The sequence below is a fragment of the Melanerpes formicivorus genome, unplaced genomic scaffold (assembly GCF_026170545.1).
Source record: "Melanerpes formicivorus ecotype bairdi unplaced genomic scaffold, bMelFor1.0.p_v2 SCAF_13, whole genome shotgun sequence".
NCBI classification, from domain to species: domain Eukaryota; kingdom Metazoa; phylum Chordata; class Aves; order Piciformes; family Picidae; genus Melanerpes; species Melanerpes formicivorus.
In genome coordinates, this window is record NW_027142365.1 from 2,357,374 (window position 1) to 2,374,585 (window position 17,212).

The 17,212-nt window shown below is 46.3% G+C and overlaps 1 protein-coding gene across 1 annotated transcript in view; it reads right to left on the bottom strand.

The window, feature by feature from the left end:
- Positions 1-2,046: 2,046 nt before the first annotated feature.
- The window catches only part of WNT9A (Wnt family member 9A), a 61,927-nt gene continuing 46,761 nt past the window's right edge, over positions 2,047-17,212 (bottom strand). The window contains exon 4 of the mRNA XM_068145824.1: positions 2,047-7,325. Coding sequence (XP_068001925.1) covers positions 6,852-7,325 — 474 coding nt within the window. The 3' untranslated portion in view covers positions 2,047-6,851. The remainder of the gene's footprint in view (positions 7,326-17,212) is intronic.

The window sequence follows — 17,212 nt, forward strand, 5'->3', positions numbered from 1 at the left end:
GACACAGAGCCAGATGAACTGGGAACAAGGAGCTTTGCTGCACCTGTTTCGTCGAGAACAGAACAGACCTAATTTTACTGCGACATCAACTGAGGAATTTTTCACAGGCACTGTAATCCAGCAGAAAATTACCTTAAGCAGCATCTACTCCATGAAAGTACCCTTGAGAAATCTGCCCCTTCATCCGGGTTCTCATCCAACCCTACCACAGCCAAACCAACCTAAGCTGTGTTGGCTAAAATAAGGGCAGCTGAAAAACAATTGACAAAGACATTCATGACCTGGGCTGAAGGGAGGCAGATGGGAACGAACTGGCTGACAACAACAACAAAAATCCTCAGAAAGTATTTCAGGTCTCCAAACCAGCAATTCCAACAAGAGACACAACCCAAAACCTTCATTTGAACAAAATAAAGCCCCCAAACAGATGGTCCAGAACTCATCCCCTGCTTCCAAAGGCGAACAGCAGGCTTCCTGATCTGCAGCAGCCCTACTTCCCAGCTCCCTAATTTTCACTCTACCCCACTTAACTAGATAAAAATTGCTTGTGTTAAATCCAAGTCTGGATTTTGGTCCTATTCACTCCACCTTCTCATGCACTTCAGGTTTGATTATTGCCCCTCCCCAACAACAACCTTTTTGGGAGCTGTTCTTCCCAGGCCAACTGACATCAAGGATAAAATCCTAGTAGGTTTTGGCTTTGTTCCATCCAGAAGCATCTCAGGACCCGATTGGCACAACTAAAGAACACCAGCCTTGGAGTTTTGGGGGAAGAGTTTGCATTTTAAGTTACTCATTCATCACAATTCATTTTTAGGAGTTGTTCTTCCCAGGCCAACTGAGATCAATGGCAAAAACCTCATAGGTTTTGCCTTCCTTCCATCCAGAATCATCTCAGGACCAGGATGGCACAACTAAAGAATACCACCCTTGGAGTTTTGGGGGAAGATTTTGCATTTTAAGGTACTCATTCATCATTTTGGGGAGCTGTTCTTCCCAGGCCAGCTGAGATCAAGGACAAAATCCTAGTAGGTTTTGTCTTTGTTCCGCCCAGGAGCATCTCAGGACTAGGATGGCACAACTAAAGAACGCCAGCCTTGGAGTTTTGGGGGGAAGATTTTGCATTTGAAGCTACTCCTTCATCACAACTCATTTTCAGTGTCAAGAATCCACATGAAAAACAAAGCCCCTTTTGATGAAGCACTGATTATTTCACCAAGTGGAGCCCCTTTTGGAGAGCTGGAAGATCAGAGGGAGAACGTAAGGTTTAGGACTTGTTTTGCACGTCCCCCACATCCGGCACCCGTGAGTCAGTCACACCGAACGGGAGCTTGTCAAAACCAACCCCAAAACCCCCAAACAAACACCACCCCAAAAAAAAAAAATCACTAATGAAATAAACCCAAACAGATGATGGGTGCAACAATTATTTCTGAGGGTCTCTCTCTTTTTTTTTTTGTCTTTTCATCATTATTATTATTATTATTATTAATTATTATTATTATTCTTTCTTTCCATAGAAAATTCTAATAATATAAAACAGCAAACGGTTTCAGTCTGCCTTGTTTACAAAAATATCATATATTTCTTTTTTTTTTTCTCCATATATTTCTGACATAACTAAATGCACTATTCGATAAAAATATTCTGCCATCAGCTAACTTCTCTTTCAAACAAAATAAAAGGAAAATAAAACCAAAATAAACAAATAAACAAACAAACAAAAAGAAAAGAAACCAAAAAGGAATAAAAAAAGTTCTATAAATAATGGTTGCACCCTCCCCACCTCCAACACTGATCTTGCAAGTCCTGCTGGATCAGATTAGGAGAACACCACTTGGACATTTTTAAAGGGGGGAGGATGGACAGGGGGAGGTGAAAGAGGATGAGAAACCAAAGAGCTCTCTCCCACCTGTCCATCCTTCTCCAGTTACATCTGCTGCAAAAAAAATGATTCTCTGGGGGGATGAGAGGAGGAGAAGGGGGGGGGGGGGGAAGAAAAGGGGAAAAGTTGAAAAGTTGCTTTGCACTTTTTTTTGGTTGGGGTTTTTATTTTTTCCTTCCTATGAATGACACCATGAAAGGGCTCAGGATCCCAAATCCACTCTGGTAGTAGTTTGACAAAGCTGAGCAATTTCATTGGCTTGTGCTGGAGCTCAAATGGGGTGGTGGTGGGATTAAGCCTCCCTGGAAAAATCCAGTCTCATACAGCTGGAACCAAGAGGGTTTTGTAGGATACTACCCAATGTTTTATGGAGGACTTCAGGGCCAATGTTATCTGAACTCACAAGCGGAGAAGCATAAGAACAAGCCCCATGCTCCACAGGTTAATTCAACTCCAAAACATCCATCATCAGCAGAAAACCCAAACTGAGCACTTTAGGCAGCTTTGAGGAAGTTTGGCATCTTTTCTAGCAACTGCACCTTCTGGAATCATAGAATTGTTTGGGTAGGAAAAGACCTCTAAGATCATCCAGTCCAACCATTGCCCAAACACTGCCATGGCCATTAAACCACATCCCAGAGTGACTGTTGCCATCAGAGGAGGCATTATTGCTCTCTACAACTACCTGAAGGGAGGCTGTAGACAGGTGGGGGTTGGTCTCCTCCCAGACAACCAGCAACAGAAGAGGACACAGTCTCAAGCTGTGCCAGGGGAAGTTTAGGCTGGAGGTGAGGATAAAGTTCTTCCCAGAAAGAGTATTTGGCCATTGGAATGTGCTGCCCAGGGAGGTGGTGGAGTCACCATCACTGGAGGTATTCAAGAGGGGATTGGATGTGGCACGTGAAGCCATGGTTTAGTTAGTCATGAGGTGTTGGGTGATGGGTTGGACTTGATGATCTCTGAGGTCTTTTCCAACCTGATTGATTCTACGATTCTAAACCACATCCCAGAGTGGTTGTTCCATCCCACTCAAACTCCACTGGATTTTTCCAGAATGAGGCTTTGCCTCCCCCCCATTCTTTCTTCAAAGATAAAGCAAACATGGGAAAACATTAGAACTAAACATACATACACACACACACACACACAAGACACACAACATGGGGTGGGCAGGGGGGTGGGGGCAGGGAGAAGAAAAGTAACCCACATCTATTTTACCACCCTAGGTCCAAAGGCCAAGAAGCCAAGTTCTCCTGATTTCAGAGTGTTAGTACATTTTATACACTGCCTATACATTTAACACATGTGCCTTGCTACTATTTAGCTATTTAGAATTTGTTTTCTTTTGCTTTTTTTTTTTTGTTTCCTTTCTTTTTGCCTTTTTTCCTCTTTTTTGCCTTTTTTCCTCTCTTTTCCTTTTTTTTTCTCTCTTTTCCTTTTTTTTTCTCTTTTTTCCTTTTTTTTTCTCTTTTTTTTTTCCTTTTTTTTCTCTTTTTTTTTGATTTTATGTTAACCACAGGAGAATAAACCTTGCTATTTACAATATATAACAGGCAAGTAATATATCCACATTAACATCAATACAGCTTGGGGGTGGAAGAGGAGGTTATAGGGAAGGGTAGGGGGGTTTATGTGGTTTTTTTTGTTGTTTTTGAGGGGGTTTTGTGTTTTGTTTGGGTTGGTTGGGTTTTTTTTTTGTTTGTTTGGGGTTTTTTGTTGCTGTTTTTGGTTTGGTTGGTTTGTTTGTTGTTGGGAGTTTTTTGTTTGGTGTCCGTTTTGGTTTTGTTTTTCCTTTTGCGTGTTTGGTTCTTTTAAATACTCAACAGAAAGCATCCAGGCTTCAGTGCGTGAGTTACCATACACAGAAGAGCTCTTTCACTCAGTAGTTCATTCACTCTTTGCTGCTCTATTCCAGTCAAACTTTGACAGCCTTATTGCCTCTCTTTCTTTCTCCTCCCCCCACCCCCTTGCCAATCTCACCAAGCTATCCCCCATCCCATCCGACCCTGGCATTTTTCTCTGCAGTCATATCCATGCCAACTCTGCCCTCTCCTCTGCACCTAGGGCCTCCTTCTCCTCTCACACCAGTGCAATGTGGAGTTACTCCAGCGAGGTCAATGGAGAGAGAGACACCAGTGAGAAGGAGGAAAATGAGGCACATGGTTTAAATATAACAACAATAATAACAATAATATTAATTAATAATAATAATAATAATAGTAATGCACATAAATTGTGGCCCATTCTTTAGTGAAGAACAAATCACTATTAAGTTTTGTTTGTTTGTTTAGAAAGAATGGAACCAGAAATGTCCCTGCTTGACTGCAGGGGGAGTTGGACTAGATGACCTTTAAAGGTCCCTTCCAACATAAAGCATTGTCCAAGTTTAATTCCGACCCAAAACTCCTCATGTCTTGAGCAGGTTTGGATCTGGCTTTACTTTGGAGGGGAAGAGCTAGTCTAGTACACACACAAAAATGTAACAGTGAGCTTGCACATATGTGTGAGAGAAGGAGAGAGAGAGACAGAAGGAGAAAGAGAATTTAACATAATACCACATTGAAACCATAAGAAGGTCCTTCTGAAGGGCTTTACAATAAATAAAGGTTCGTTCAATATTTATATATAGATTTATGTGTCAGCTTGCGTGTATATCTCTATATACACACATGCACACACTCAAGAGTAGGTTTCTAGTCAGTTTATTTTTTTAAACCATTAGATCAACTGCTCATGGGTGACTTTGGAAGCAGTGCATTCTCTTAGAAGCTGTGAGGACTTTGCTGCCAGCCTTCGGCGCTGAACGCGCCATCACCGCCACTGCGGTGGGAGGCGCAAACACCCTGTGTGGATTCCTCCTTCTCCAGCACTACCTCAACCTCCAGAATCAAACAGCAAACAAGCAAACAAAAACAAAACAAAAAGAAAGAGAAACAGCAGGACCAGAGAGCTATGAACAGCAACATCCTGTCCCTCCTTGTGCCCCCCGCCTCGAGATTTGATGCCCAGGAGCCAGGCTGGACTGCAGGTATTTGTTACCAAGAACAAACCAAATATATCTTTACTCCTCCCAGTAGATGCACATGAAACAGCTTAAATATTAGTGGCTACTTTTTTTTTTTCTATTGGGGGATGGGGGTAGGAAATAAAAGAGAAAAGGGAAATAAAAGGGGAATGGGAAATAAAAGGGGAAAGGGAAATAAAAGAGAAAAGGGAAATAAAAGGGGAAAGGGAAATAAAAGAACAACTACAGCTTGAGAAGTCATGGTCCTTCTTGGAAAACTGCCCTCTTTTTGGCTGGTTTAACATCTACTGCTTGAAGAATTCCAGCCAGCTTTCCCCTTTTGAGAGCCAGATCAATGGCTCCTAGAGAACTGGTGGCAATTGCTACTCTGGGACAAGGGAAAAACTGTTACCAAAAATAAACTAAAATGCCCTCTGCTCTCCAGCGCTTCCTTCGAAAGCTCCGTCGAGGCACTCGCTGGCTGCTTCCAATCCACTTTTGGATGGCTGAATGGCATGGCCTCCTCAAGTCCTGGATTGCAGGTATCCTCTTCAAAGAAGAAAAAACAAAACATGAAATGCTGAAGGTTGTCATCTATTCCACAGCGTCAGCTCCGTCTCCCACCACTGCAGTCACTCGCTGGCTTCTCCAGCCACTTGAGAGTTTGTCTCTGCATCAAACTGGCTGCTCCAAACCCAACAGCTGGTTGCCATTTAGCAGTTGTGTTTCGAATATACAGTTCTCAATCTAGTGGTTAAAAATAATAATAATAATTAATAATTAATCTTAAGGTCATAGGGTTTACATACAGCTTGTGTCATGTACCACTGCCATGGTTTAGAGTAAATGGAATGGTGACCTAGTAAAAGAAAAGTCAACTCCTCCAGAGGTCTGATCCAGTTCACAAAGGCTGCTGTACAACGCAAGACAGCACCACGCTCCATGATGTGCCTGGATTTCTTGTGTCCTCCTCTAAAACATCCAAATTCAGCTGGCATAAGGCTAAACCACGTTCCCATCGCGATTTCTGAAGCGGTTACCACAGGGTGAATTAGATCAACGAGAGGTGGAAAGAGAGGGGGGGAAAAAAATCATGCAGAAAGTGAAAATAAACCAAAATGATTTAGTGGTTCTTTTCAAATTAGACAGAGAGAGTGCTAAAGAAACTGCATCTGAAGAAATTGCTTTGAAACAACGACATAGGATTGGACTGGAGGGGACAGGCACTTCTGATTTTCTACCATCTTCCCAACCTCTTCCTTGGATGTTTTATGTGTCTGCAGCATAGTGGACCCAACATTTGTTGAGCTGTGATCAAAGCATGGGGATAGGAAGCCGTCGTTACCAGGTTTGCCCTCCTCCTGGTGGGTGTCTTTGTCAGGGCCTTGTTTGCTCCATGTGCAGAAACTCCGCTGAAGGAACCCTCAGGGCTGTTCCTGCTCACCTCACACACCAGTTCTAGAAGGGGAAATATATGACCACTTCCCCTTCCGTTGCATTCAAAGCAGAAAGGTCTTTCTTTTGCATCTGCTCAGCTCTCTTTAAGTAGTTGGGTGATTTTCAGGAATCAAGTAGTAGAGAAGGAGAATATATTAGCCCCAGGCGTTCACGGAGGATCGGTGAAGCAATAAAGATGTTCCAGAGTTCTACAATCTGTCGAACTGTGCAGATGACGAAGGTGAAGGTCAACTGGTGTCTAACCCCAGTGTGACAGGCACTTATTTCCACATGGTTGGACCTCATTAAAATTCAGTCTGCAGGAAAACAAAACAAAACAAAACAGAAACAAACAAACAAAAAGCCCCAAAACAGCAACACAGCTGGGTCACCTGTACCCTACAAAGTGCTTATGTCTCAACATAGCTTCCAGATCCCAGAAGGTCGATCAAACCCTGTTTGTCTCCATAGTGTAGTTCTCATAGACCACCAGTGCCCGTCACCCAGGGTTGCCATCGAGACCCATCAGTCTTTGCAGGTGTAAACCTCTTCTCTCTGGGTGCACTGCTTGCATTCCACATAGCAGCACCAGCGGACCTGGCACTGGCAGGGGCGGGTGACCACGCGGCTCTGCGTGTTGTGCCCTCGCCCGCAGCAGATGCTGTCGCAGTTCTTGTCCTTGTAACATTTCCTGCCCGAGGTCCCGGGGGAGTATCTGCTCATCATGCAGAAGCTGGGGGAATCGTCAATGTAGACGAGATCCGTAGTCCTTGGGATCTGATCACTGTGACCAGGGATGGACTTCTTGGGCGGGGAGATGTCCCCTTCTCCCGTGGCCTCGTTGGTGGTGCTGCCCACTTTGAGCGAGGTCTCGTACTTCTGTTTCAGCTGCTTCCCGATCTCGTGGAACGGAGAGAGCTGCCTCCAGCACGTTCTGACAGTGCAGGATCCAGACACACCGTGGCATTTGCAGGTTGTCTCCACTCCAGCTTTGATGACCTGCGGACACACACGGGCCCAGAAGAAAATCAGTTATGGGGGAAGGAATCAAGACAAAAAACAACCCCAAACAACCCACATTTGCTGGAAGACACTTTGTGGAACACAAAGCTGGCACCATCACCAAAACTACCTGTTGGAGGAGAACAGAAAACACAAACTACAGGAAATACTTTTTTTTTTTAGAAGGATCCCAATGTCCAGTTCTGGGCCTCTCAGTTTAAGAAGGACATTGAGACTCTTGAACGTGTTCAGAGAAGGGCAATGAGGCTGGGGAGAAGCCTCGAGCAGAAGCCTCACGAGGAGAGGCTGAGGGAGCTGGGGTTGCTTAGCCTGGAGAAGAGGAGGCTCAGGGGAGACCTTTTTGCTCTCTACAACTACCTGAAGGGAGGTTGTAGCCAGGTGGGGGTTGGTCTCTTCTCCCAGGCAACCAGCACCAGAACAAGAGGGCACAGTCTCAAGCTGTGCCAAGGGAGGTTTAGGCTCAAGGTGAGGAGAAAGTTCTTCACAGAGAGAGTTGTTAGCCATTGGGATGTGCTGCCCAGGGAGGTGGTGGAGTCACCATTCCTGGAGGTGTTCAAGAGGAGATTGGATGTGGCACTTGAAGCCATGGTTTAGTAGTCATGAGATGTTGAGTGACAGGTTGGACTTGATGATCTTTGAGGTCTTTTCCAACCTTATTGCTTCTATGATTCCATGATTCTGGGAACATGACATTTACCTTCCAGAATATTATTAGCTAGGTAATGATACCAGTAAGGTGTTCAAATGCTGTCTGGTGCTGGCCCTCTGCTGCATATCAAAATAGATAAGTAGGCATTAAAGTATAAGAACAAGAAGATAAGATGTAACAAAAGTGGAAGGAGTTGGTTTAGTGGAGAGAAGAGGGAGACCACTGCTATAACACATACAAACACACAGCTGTGATAGCACAGGCTCCAGAACATGAGTGTGGACAGTAGGAACCATCTCCATAGCACAATATCCAAGATATCACCTTAAAGTCACACTCCTCCAAGTTAGCAGCACAGGCTCAGTAGAAACATGGTTAAGCTGTGATGTCTCCACCAGCAGCAACCAGGCACAGCATCCCACCCAGTTCAGTTGGCTGGAAAAAAATCCTTGTGCAGCTGAGATAACTCCTTGAGAACAGCTTGAAACACCATCACCAGAGACAGCAGCTCCAAAAAACATCCAGGTAGCTTCTGTCTCTTCAATCTGTGTTCAGGATCATATTCCTGAGTGTGGTAGCATGTACAAAAGGACCTGCCAGTTTATTTTCTGCTAGCATTGAAGCCACCTGCACATGCTTTTGAAAGCAAAGAGCCTTATTGCTTGTTGGCCAACAACATCTCTACTGAAGCACAGAGAGTCAATGGTCATTCATCTTGGAGAGAGACAAAGATGATCCCCAGAGGTCCCTTCCAAGTCCTACCACTCTCTGATATGTGCTAAGATCCCCCTGGGTGCTGTAAAGGACCCATCGCTTGGCTGATGCTTAACAAGGAATCCCATCCATTCCCTGGATGTGTCATGGCACAGAAGCCATCTCCTTATAAACAAGGGCTGAATCATAGAATTGTTTTGGTTGGAAAAGCCCCCTAAGGTCATCAAGCCCAACCATCAACCTAAGATCACCATAGCCATTAAACCATGTCCACAGGTGCTGTGTCCACAGGTTTCTTGAACACCTCCAGGGATGGTGACTCCACCACCTCCCAGCACAGCCTCTTGCAGTGCCTGACCACTCCTTCAGCAAAGACTTTTTTCCTAATCTCCAACCTAGACCTCCCCTGGCACAGTTTCAGGCCATTTCCTCTCATTCTATCACCTGATACTAGGGAGAAGAGACCAACACCCACCTCACTACCTCTCTACCTTCTCCAGAGATAGATCTATTCTTGGGAGCAACATGAGAGCAGGTATGTTCTTTGGACAGCCACAGATAACCTGCATTTTGTCTACAGGTTATAAAGAGGTATTTCCAGCTCTCACTCTCCCTCCTCCAAACCCAGCTTACATTTTGACTGTAAGTGGGGAAGGTAGCACCCCTTAAAACAGCAGATTAAAGCAGAGTTTGTTTCACAGAGCTGCCTCCTGCCAAGGTACTAGTGAAAGTGCCCTGACTTGGGGCATCTAAGGTATCTACACAAGAAAATAAATCTCCCCCCCTGCTTCTGTCTGCCCAGGATGGCACCTGCCCATATTATGGCCTCGTGACAGCAGAAGGCTGGCTCCAGTCCACTTCCTGACCATCCGGTTCTTAATGATTTGGCTTTGGCTGGCCAAGTCCCGCTGAGCACCATGTGCAAATGGTGCAATAGGTCATGGACTCAGAGCTGGGGTCTGGCCCAATCCTGATATTACAGAGACATTTTTAGCAAGATGCTCTGCATAACACGCAGCCTTCAGCAGAGCCAGCCCGGCGGTCACACTTCATTCCTGTGACAGCCCAGACCTTTGCAAATGCAAGCCAGTAACACACAGTAGCATTCAAACAAGTGGTGGGTTACAGAGGGAGAAGTGTAGCTGCTTCTAGTACTCAGCTGGCCGGGCTTGGCTAGGGGTTGTCACGCTCTGCGTGCCAAAGCGTCTAGCCAACTCTGCAAGAAATCCCACAGCGTTGGAGCAGGGCGTACTGAACACGTTTCAACACTGAGGGAAGAAGAAAAACAACCACCCTCACCCGTGCTCTCCCTTCTCTAAAGTCACATTTCCACCGGGTGCCCAAAAGCGGGAGCCGAGTTCGTGTGGAACAAAGCTCCTAGACCCGATTTCATGCCCAGCCCATCGGCAAACCGGGCAGCATTGCTGAGATACTTGCAGGAAGGGCTGCACACTGCAGTCATTCATCAGCTCAGGCTTTTCTCAACTTTTCCACCTCCCTGCCAGCCCATCCGCATCTGCTCCACCTGGGAATGGAGACGACCACCAGTGTGCAGGAAATGGGAAAGCAAGAAACCAACAGGATTTGGCTCCGCCGGTAGCCGTGCTCCTGTGCGCAGCATCTGGGGCTGGGTGGACAAGGCAGAGTCATGAAATGCAGCAAGGGAACCCGGACACAGGGCAGGAATTGGCTCCACTGGTAGCCATGCTCCTGTGTGGAGGATCTGGGGCTGGGTGGACAAGGCAGAGTCATGAAATGCAGCAAGGGAACCCGGACACAGAGCAGGAATTGGCTCCGCTGGTAGCCATGCTCCTGTGTGGAGGATCTGGGGCTGGGTGGACAAGGCAGAGTCATGAAATGCAGCAAGGAACCTGGACACAGGGCAGTTCTTGTCGGGAGCTGCCTCTCCAGAGCTCAGTGGGAGAGTTGACATCGCAGGTGCAGTGTATCCAAGGCACCCACGTGGGGCTAGCAGATAGGGCATCACACGTGTTGGAAACCCAGATCCTGGTGGATTGGCAGCTAGCAGATGGCAGCAGAGCTTCAGTCAGGAACAGGCATGTAGGTTTAGGCACTTGAATCACACCAGCCAGCCAGAGCTGACATCACTGAGGCAGATGCTTGGGTTGAAATGCCTACATTTGAGGAACACCTCTAAACTCCCATCTGACTTCATGGTGCCAAAGCAGGCAGAGGATCCTGCACTGATGCAGACATCTGCACGTGCTCCACTGCAGAGCTGGTGGAGCTCTTCAGACTTCACCAGTTGTGCTGACCACCTCTCTGCTAACAAGAGCTGAGGAACTCAGCTTACACTGAGGTGCCTCTAACCTGTGAGCAGAATCCCACCCTCTGGGATCACACACAATCATAGAAAACATCCAGCTGGAAGAGACCTCAAAGGTCATCCTGTCCAACCCTTGACTCAGCACTGAAGGGTCAACGTTAAACTATGTCCTTAGGTGAAATCAAGTGTCTAAGTACCACCATCTAGCACTATTTCAGATGCTGTAAACCATTGCTTTTCACCCCTAGCTTCCCCTGCAAGAGCATAGAGGTAAATCCAAGGGTACTAATGTGCTGCTCTCAGTCACGATGCAGCTACTCAAGGCAATGCACGACGGAGAACTGCTGCCTCCAGGCCCCTAACCACCCACGAGCCAAATGAGTCTTGGCAAAGCCTTTCTGTTTCCTGTCTTGTTCCCCGGCTTCCACATAGACTTTCCTCCTCTTGTTGCAGGCTCCTGTCAGAGACACTTAAATCCAACTCATTCCTCCAAGAAGCAGAGCAAAACTTATCCAAGTCAGCAGGTTGCTTGGAGCAGTGTTGGGAGAAATCTTTCCTGGCTGGGCCCTGGGATAAGTGGGTAAATGTCTAGATCATGTTTTCAAACCTAGAGGGACTTCCAGGACAGAATAACTTAGTTTTTATTGCAAAATCAAAAGTCTAGCATCCACAAGGCAGAGTAAAACTTTAACACAAGCTCATTTCAAGAGCCACAGGTAGCTCCTGTTTTCTTTCCAAGCCATATCACACAGTTCAGCCTGATCTGCCTTCACCCTACATAGGCTTGGAGCTCTCTTGAATACCATCACCAGGTACATGCTGCTTCTGTCTCTTCACAGGTGTGAAGAAAAATAAGAGTATGAATACAAAGCACAAAGTATTTCCTGCTCCCTCTGGCCTCAAACAGTACAACAACCATAGCAGACAGACCTTCCCATGGCAGAGGGTTGGAACTAGGTGATCTTTGAGGTCCTTTCCAGCGCAGATTATGATTCTGTGAATTACAGATTGATAGGAGTTGGAAGAGACCTTTGCAGACCATGTAGTCCTACGCACCTGCTAAAGCAGGTTAAAGTAGACCAAGTTGCACAGGATCACATCCAGGTGAGTTTTGAATATCTGGAGAAGGAGACCTCTTTGGACAGCCTGGTGCAGTGCTCTGTCAAAGCTACAAATCAGCAGGGATGTAGCAACTCAAGAGCAACCAACAAGCGTGCATTTGAACCCATGCTGTGTTCTGCATTTTAGACAGCATGAAAGGGAAGTTGACCCAAACCAACTAGTGGGTCAGGGATAGCACCACACAACAAAATGATGTCCTCCCACCCTCCTCTGAACAAGCACCTGGGCTGGCAGTCTCAAACAGAGAGAGGAAAATAATCATCTTTGAGCAGATTTGCTTTACTTCGAAACACAAACGACAGCAACGACAGAGAGAGACCAAGCTGCCTTTATTGCTGCTTGCAGCTAAGAGGAAATTAGATAGCACTGCAGGACCTCCTGCCCACATGGCTTTACGAGAGCCATGGGGAGAAGGGATCACAGCAGAGCATTGCTATGCAACATGTAATCCTTCCTCACAACAATGGCTTGCTACGAAGCTCAGACTAAGTGCCCCTGCAAAGATCAGTCTCAGACATGCTGCAACGCACAATTTCTCAGTGTTTTAGCTGAAACGCCGAGGACAGATTCCCATTCATTCCCAGCTGGGTCACGGGGCTCTGGCAGTGGCTTTTCAGACAACTCTTGTCTGGGCAGCAGCAGCAGCAGCAGCAGCAGCAGGCCGGAGCGGACGCGCAGCCGTGGGAATTCCTCTGTTATAACTAAGCTGTCGTCATGGCTGGTCTGAGGCTCCAAGGCTTCAAACCATTCGCTATGGTTTGGGGGGGGGGAAGAGGAGGGAGCAGAGGAACCTCCTTAGAGAAGCTGCTCACCCAGGGAAAAGCCTGCCCTTTCTCATGCCTCACTTCAGAAAGGGCTTGGGGATGCTTCTCTGTGAATCAAATCCCTTCCACCCTCTATACACGTGCCCTCCTTCAGTTTGAATAGGCTTGGTTATCAGAGGCAAGTTTAGACTGGAAAGGACCTTTGAAACACCTTATTCTCTCAGGTCAACTATCAACATTTGTTTGGACAGCAGCCATGGTCCTCATTTCCTCACAGTGCCCAAACAACTAGGAGACCAGGCTTGTCCCTTAGTCACAGAATGGCTGGAGGTGGAAGGGACCTTAAAGATCATCTGATTCCAGCATCTCTGCCATGGGCAGGGACACATCCATTAGACCAGGTTGCTCAAAGTCTCATCCAGTCTGGTCATACACACTTCCAGGGATGAGACATCCATAACTTCTCTGGACAGCCCTTTCCAGCATCTCAGCATCCCTGGCCATCACTGTTTGTTGAATGATACAACCTTGACAGAATATCAGAAGTGTCCTTTTCTTTTTCATTCCCTTTTCTGATTGTTCCCTTCTTTTTCACTCCCTTTTTGCAGTCTATCTTGCTCAAAACCACTCTTCTGAGATTGTCCTCAAATTGGGTTTTTTCCCCTTCTCACTGCCCCATCCTCCTTAATAATACAGACACCAATATTTTAGCTCAATATGCATGAAAATACAAAGACTTAAACAGAAAAACATAACCTGGTTTCTAATTGAGAACTTTAAAAGCTTGGGGGGTTTTCCCTTCAGTATTCCAAGTGTGCTTCACATGTTAAGAAAGCTCCACATAAACAACCAACTGCAATTACTGATGGGAGACAGCAAGCAATTTTTTTCCCAACGTGTTGATTTCCAGACCTTTGAAAGATTTTTGGCTGAGTCAGGCTCAGCCTGAAAGGAGGAAGGGAAAACTCCAAAGGACACGCTTGTGCATTCCTACCTGTCATAACCTAGAGCAATTCATTAATTTACTGGTGGCCCTGCAAGCTGATCTGAGCATACAGAGTCAGGAGGTAGGCTGAGAGAGGTGGCTGTTTGCTAGGCTTGATTTGCACCTCACTAAAACCTTGAGTCCTGTGTCCAGTTCTGGGCCCCTCCGTTTAGGAAAGATGTTGAGATGCTGGAAGGTGTCCAGAGAAGGGCAACAAAGCTGGGGAGGGGTCTGGAGCACAGCCCTGGGAGGAGAGGCTGAGGGAGCTGGGGTTGCTTAGCCTGGAGAAGAGGAGGCTCAGGGGAGACCTTCTTGCTCTCTCCAACTCCCTGAAGGGAGGTTGTAGCCAGGAGGGGGTTGGTCTCTTCTCCCAGGCAAGCAGCACCAGAACAAGAGGACACAGTCTCAAGCTGTGCCAGGGGAGGTTTAGGCTGGATGTTAGGAAGTAGTTCTTCATAGAAATAGAGATTGGCCCTTGGAATGTGCTGCCCAGGGAGGTGGTGGAGTCACCATCCCTGGAGGTGTTTAGGAAGAACCTGGATGAGGCACTTGGTGCCATGGGTTAGTTGAATAGATGGTGCTGGGTAATAGGTTGGACTGGATGATCTCAAAGGTCTTTTCCAATCTCATTAATTCTATTCTATTCTATTCTATTCTATTCTATTCTATTCTATTCTATTCTATTCACTTGAAATGCATCCTGACTGTAAGTGCCTAAAAGAGGCACCAACTTGATTAGTAAGCATAGGAATAGGTTGCCCGGGGAGGTGATAGAGTCACCGTCCCTGGAGGTGTTCAAGAAATGTGTGGATGTTGTACTTTGGGACATGGCTTAATGGCCATGGTGGACTGAGGTTGATGGTTGGACTCCATGAGCTTAGAGTTCTTTTCCAACTGAAACAATTCTATGATTAGACAGAGCAATTCTTAAGCTATGTGGGTGCAGCAAAAGAGGATTAGTGTTTAGACTTGTCTGTTCAAACACCAGAGCTTGATGGGAATCATGTTTGCAAGTAGGAACCATGATGGGCAACGCTTGTAAACACTGCCTGTGCAGCAGGAGCTCAGGGTGCAAGGCTCTGCTTTGCTACTCCTGAGTGTGACCTTTAGTAAGTCACTTAATCTTTCTGGGTCTCATTTTCCCCTCTGTACAAATGGAGATAGAGAAATGAAGAGGGTGGTGTGCTCCAATAACGTGTTATGTGATAGCTTGAAGTTCCTCAGACAGATGATAGCTGGGCAAACATCTACCTGATATGGAGAGTCCGTCTCCAGCGCAGGAGGCACGTTCAGCCCTTGAGATAGATCCCTGCCAGCACCGCCTGAGGGGAAAAGCCATCCCTCACATGGACTTCCAAAAGAAGCAAGTCAACAGCAAGGGGAATCATAGAATTTTGGTTGGGAGAGACCTTTAAAGTCATCAAGTCCAACCATTAACCTAACCCTGCCAAGTCACTGCTCAGCACCACATCTGCACATCTTAAATCCCTCCGGGGATGGTGACTCCGCTTCCTTCCAACCTAGACCTTCCCTGGTGCAACTTGAGTCTGTTTCCTCTCACCCTATTACTTGAGCCTTCAGAAAAGACACCAATCCCCATGTGAAGTCCATGCACCTCCTACTATCCTCTCCAGAGCATCCCTCATGGTTTGAGACACAGGCATAAAATGTCTCAGGATGGGTCAGGACTTGAACCCTGCATCAACAGGGGTGAGAAGGATTCTTCAGAAACATGCATCTGAACCAGATGAGCTGATAGCATGAAAACAATTAAGGAAGCCTTGTGAAGGGAAGCAGTTTCAATGGAGGTACTGTTTCAGGGCATTTGGGGAGGAAGGCATTTTCTTGTTCTCCATTTCTACCACCTCATAGTTTTGTACCGAACGCTCCTGGCTCTCCAGAAGACTGTGGTCTATCCCAGACTTCAGGGTCCTGAAGGCAAAGGCTTGCTTTTGTCCCTCCTTCTGGGAGGATAAAGGGAAAAGGAATGAGAACATGACAATTATGTATTTTCCTTGGGTAACAGCAGCCCCCTTTAATAGTGCCCCTTGGATCTGTAAGACATGCTTGACCAGACATACCTCTGGAAGAGGTCAGCACTCCTGGGATTAAGAAACTTAGCAACGCTCCAAGGAGGGAGTTGGAAAGTCATGTTTAATGATACTTTGCTGAGAAACCAGGCAAATTTAATTAAAACATCACTTACTCGAGCCCAGTGGAACTAATTGAGTGCTCTAATATTCCGACTTTTCATTAATGGGTTACAAAAGAGGGCTGCCCTTGTGTGTACAAGGCAGGGAGGATAGAGAAAAGGAGAGTTTTAGCTAGGCTGCCTCTGCTTCATTTAATATAACCAAGAAACTTCATTGCTGGCAATAGAGCTTTAATACAGTTGATTTCTCCCACCACCCCCCTTATCTCCCCCCTTATCCCCTTGACATAGACACATCCTCCAACACACACCCTCCTCTCCACCCAGGACCCCTCTGAAAGAATAGCTGAATGAACAAGAGTAGATTTGGCCAGGGAAGGGAAATTGCTTTTTTAATAAGTGGTCTATTCAGAGCTCCTACTTTTCAATAAAGAGAAGGCTGGAGAAGTCTTGGTCTAATTACCTCATCCTCACACTAGACAAGCTCACCCTTTCATTAGTGATTGAGGTCATATCATATAACTTTGTGAGGCATCATGGGCACAACATGTGCAGCGGTTATTTCATTGGTGGTGGCACAGTTAGTCAGCCCAGCGAGGTTGTTTGGAGGGGGTGGGGGGGAGAAGAGGGAGAGAAAAAGTAGTAAAATAATAATTAAATGAGAACATCTACCAAGAGACACTAAAACTAGGCGGGATAGGATAATGTCACCCTCACAGAAATGCACAGACTGCAAGTGTGACACCATGGAGAAAGCGCCGTGCTGGCCAGAAGGTTACAGAGCCGGTTGCCAAGTCAGGCAGTTGAGCACAGGTCCGTTTTGCTCTGGAATGTCTCAAGGGAGTATTTATACATTTTGCCACAGTTGGGAGTTACTAAATGGGGAGGATTTGGTGATGTTAAAAATCAGTGAGAAAGCAGCAAGCTTGTGCTGTGCTTTTAACAGATATTGCTCCACTTTCTCAAACACACAGATGGGCATCCATACATCCACTGAAGGTACACCAACACAGCCTGGCACTGCAGACAGCTTCTGCAGCAAAGCAAGGTGGTGGAAAAGAGCCTTTGCACTGCTTTGGACTGGGTTGAGAATGGACAAGGGATTCACAGAATTTGGGTTGGAAGGGACTTTTAAATGTCATCTAGTCTAAACACCCTGCAGTGAGATCTTTGACTAGAGCAGGTTGCTC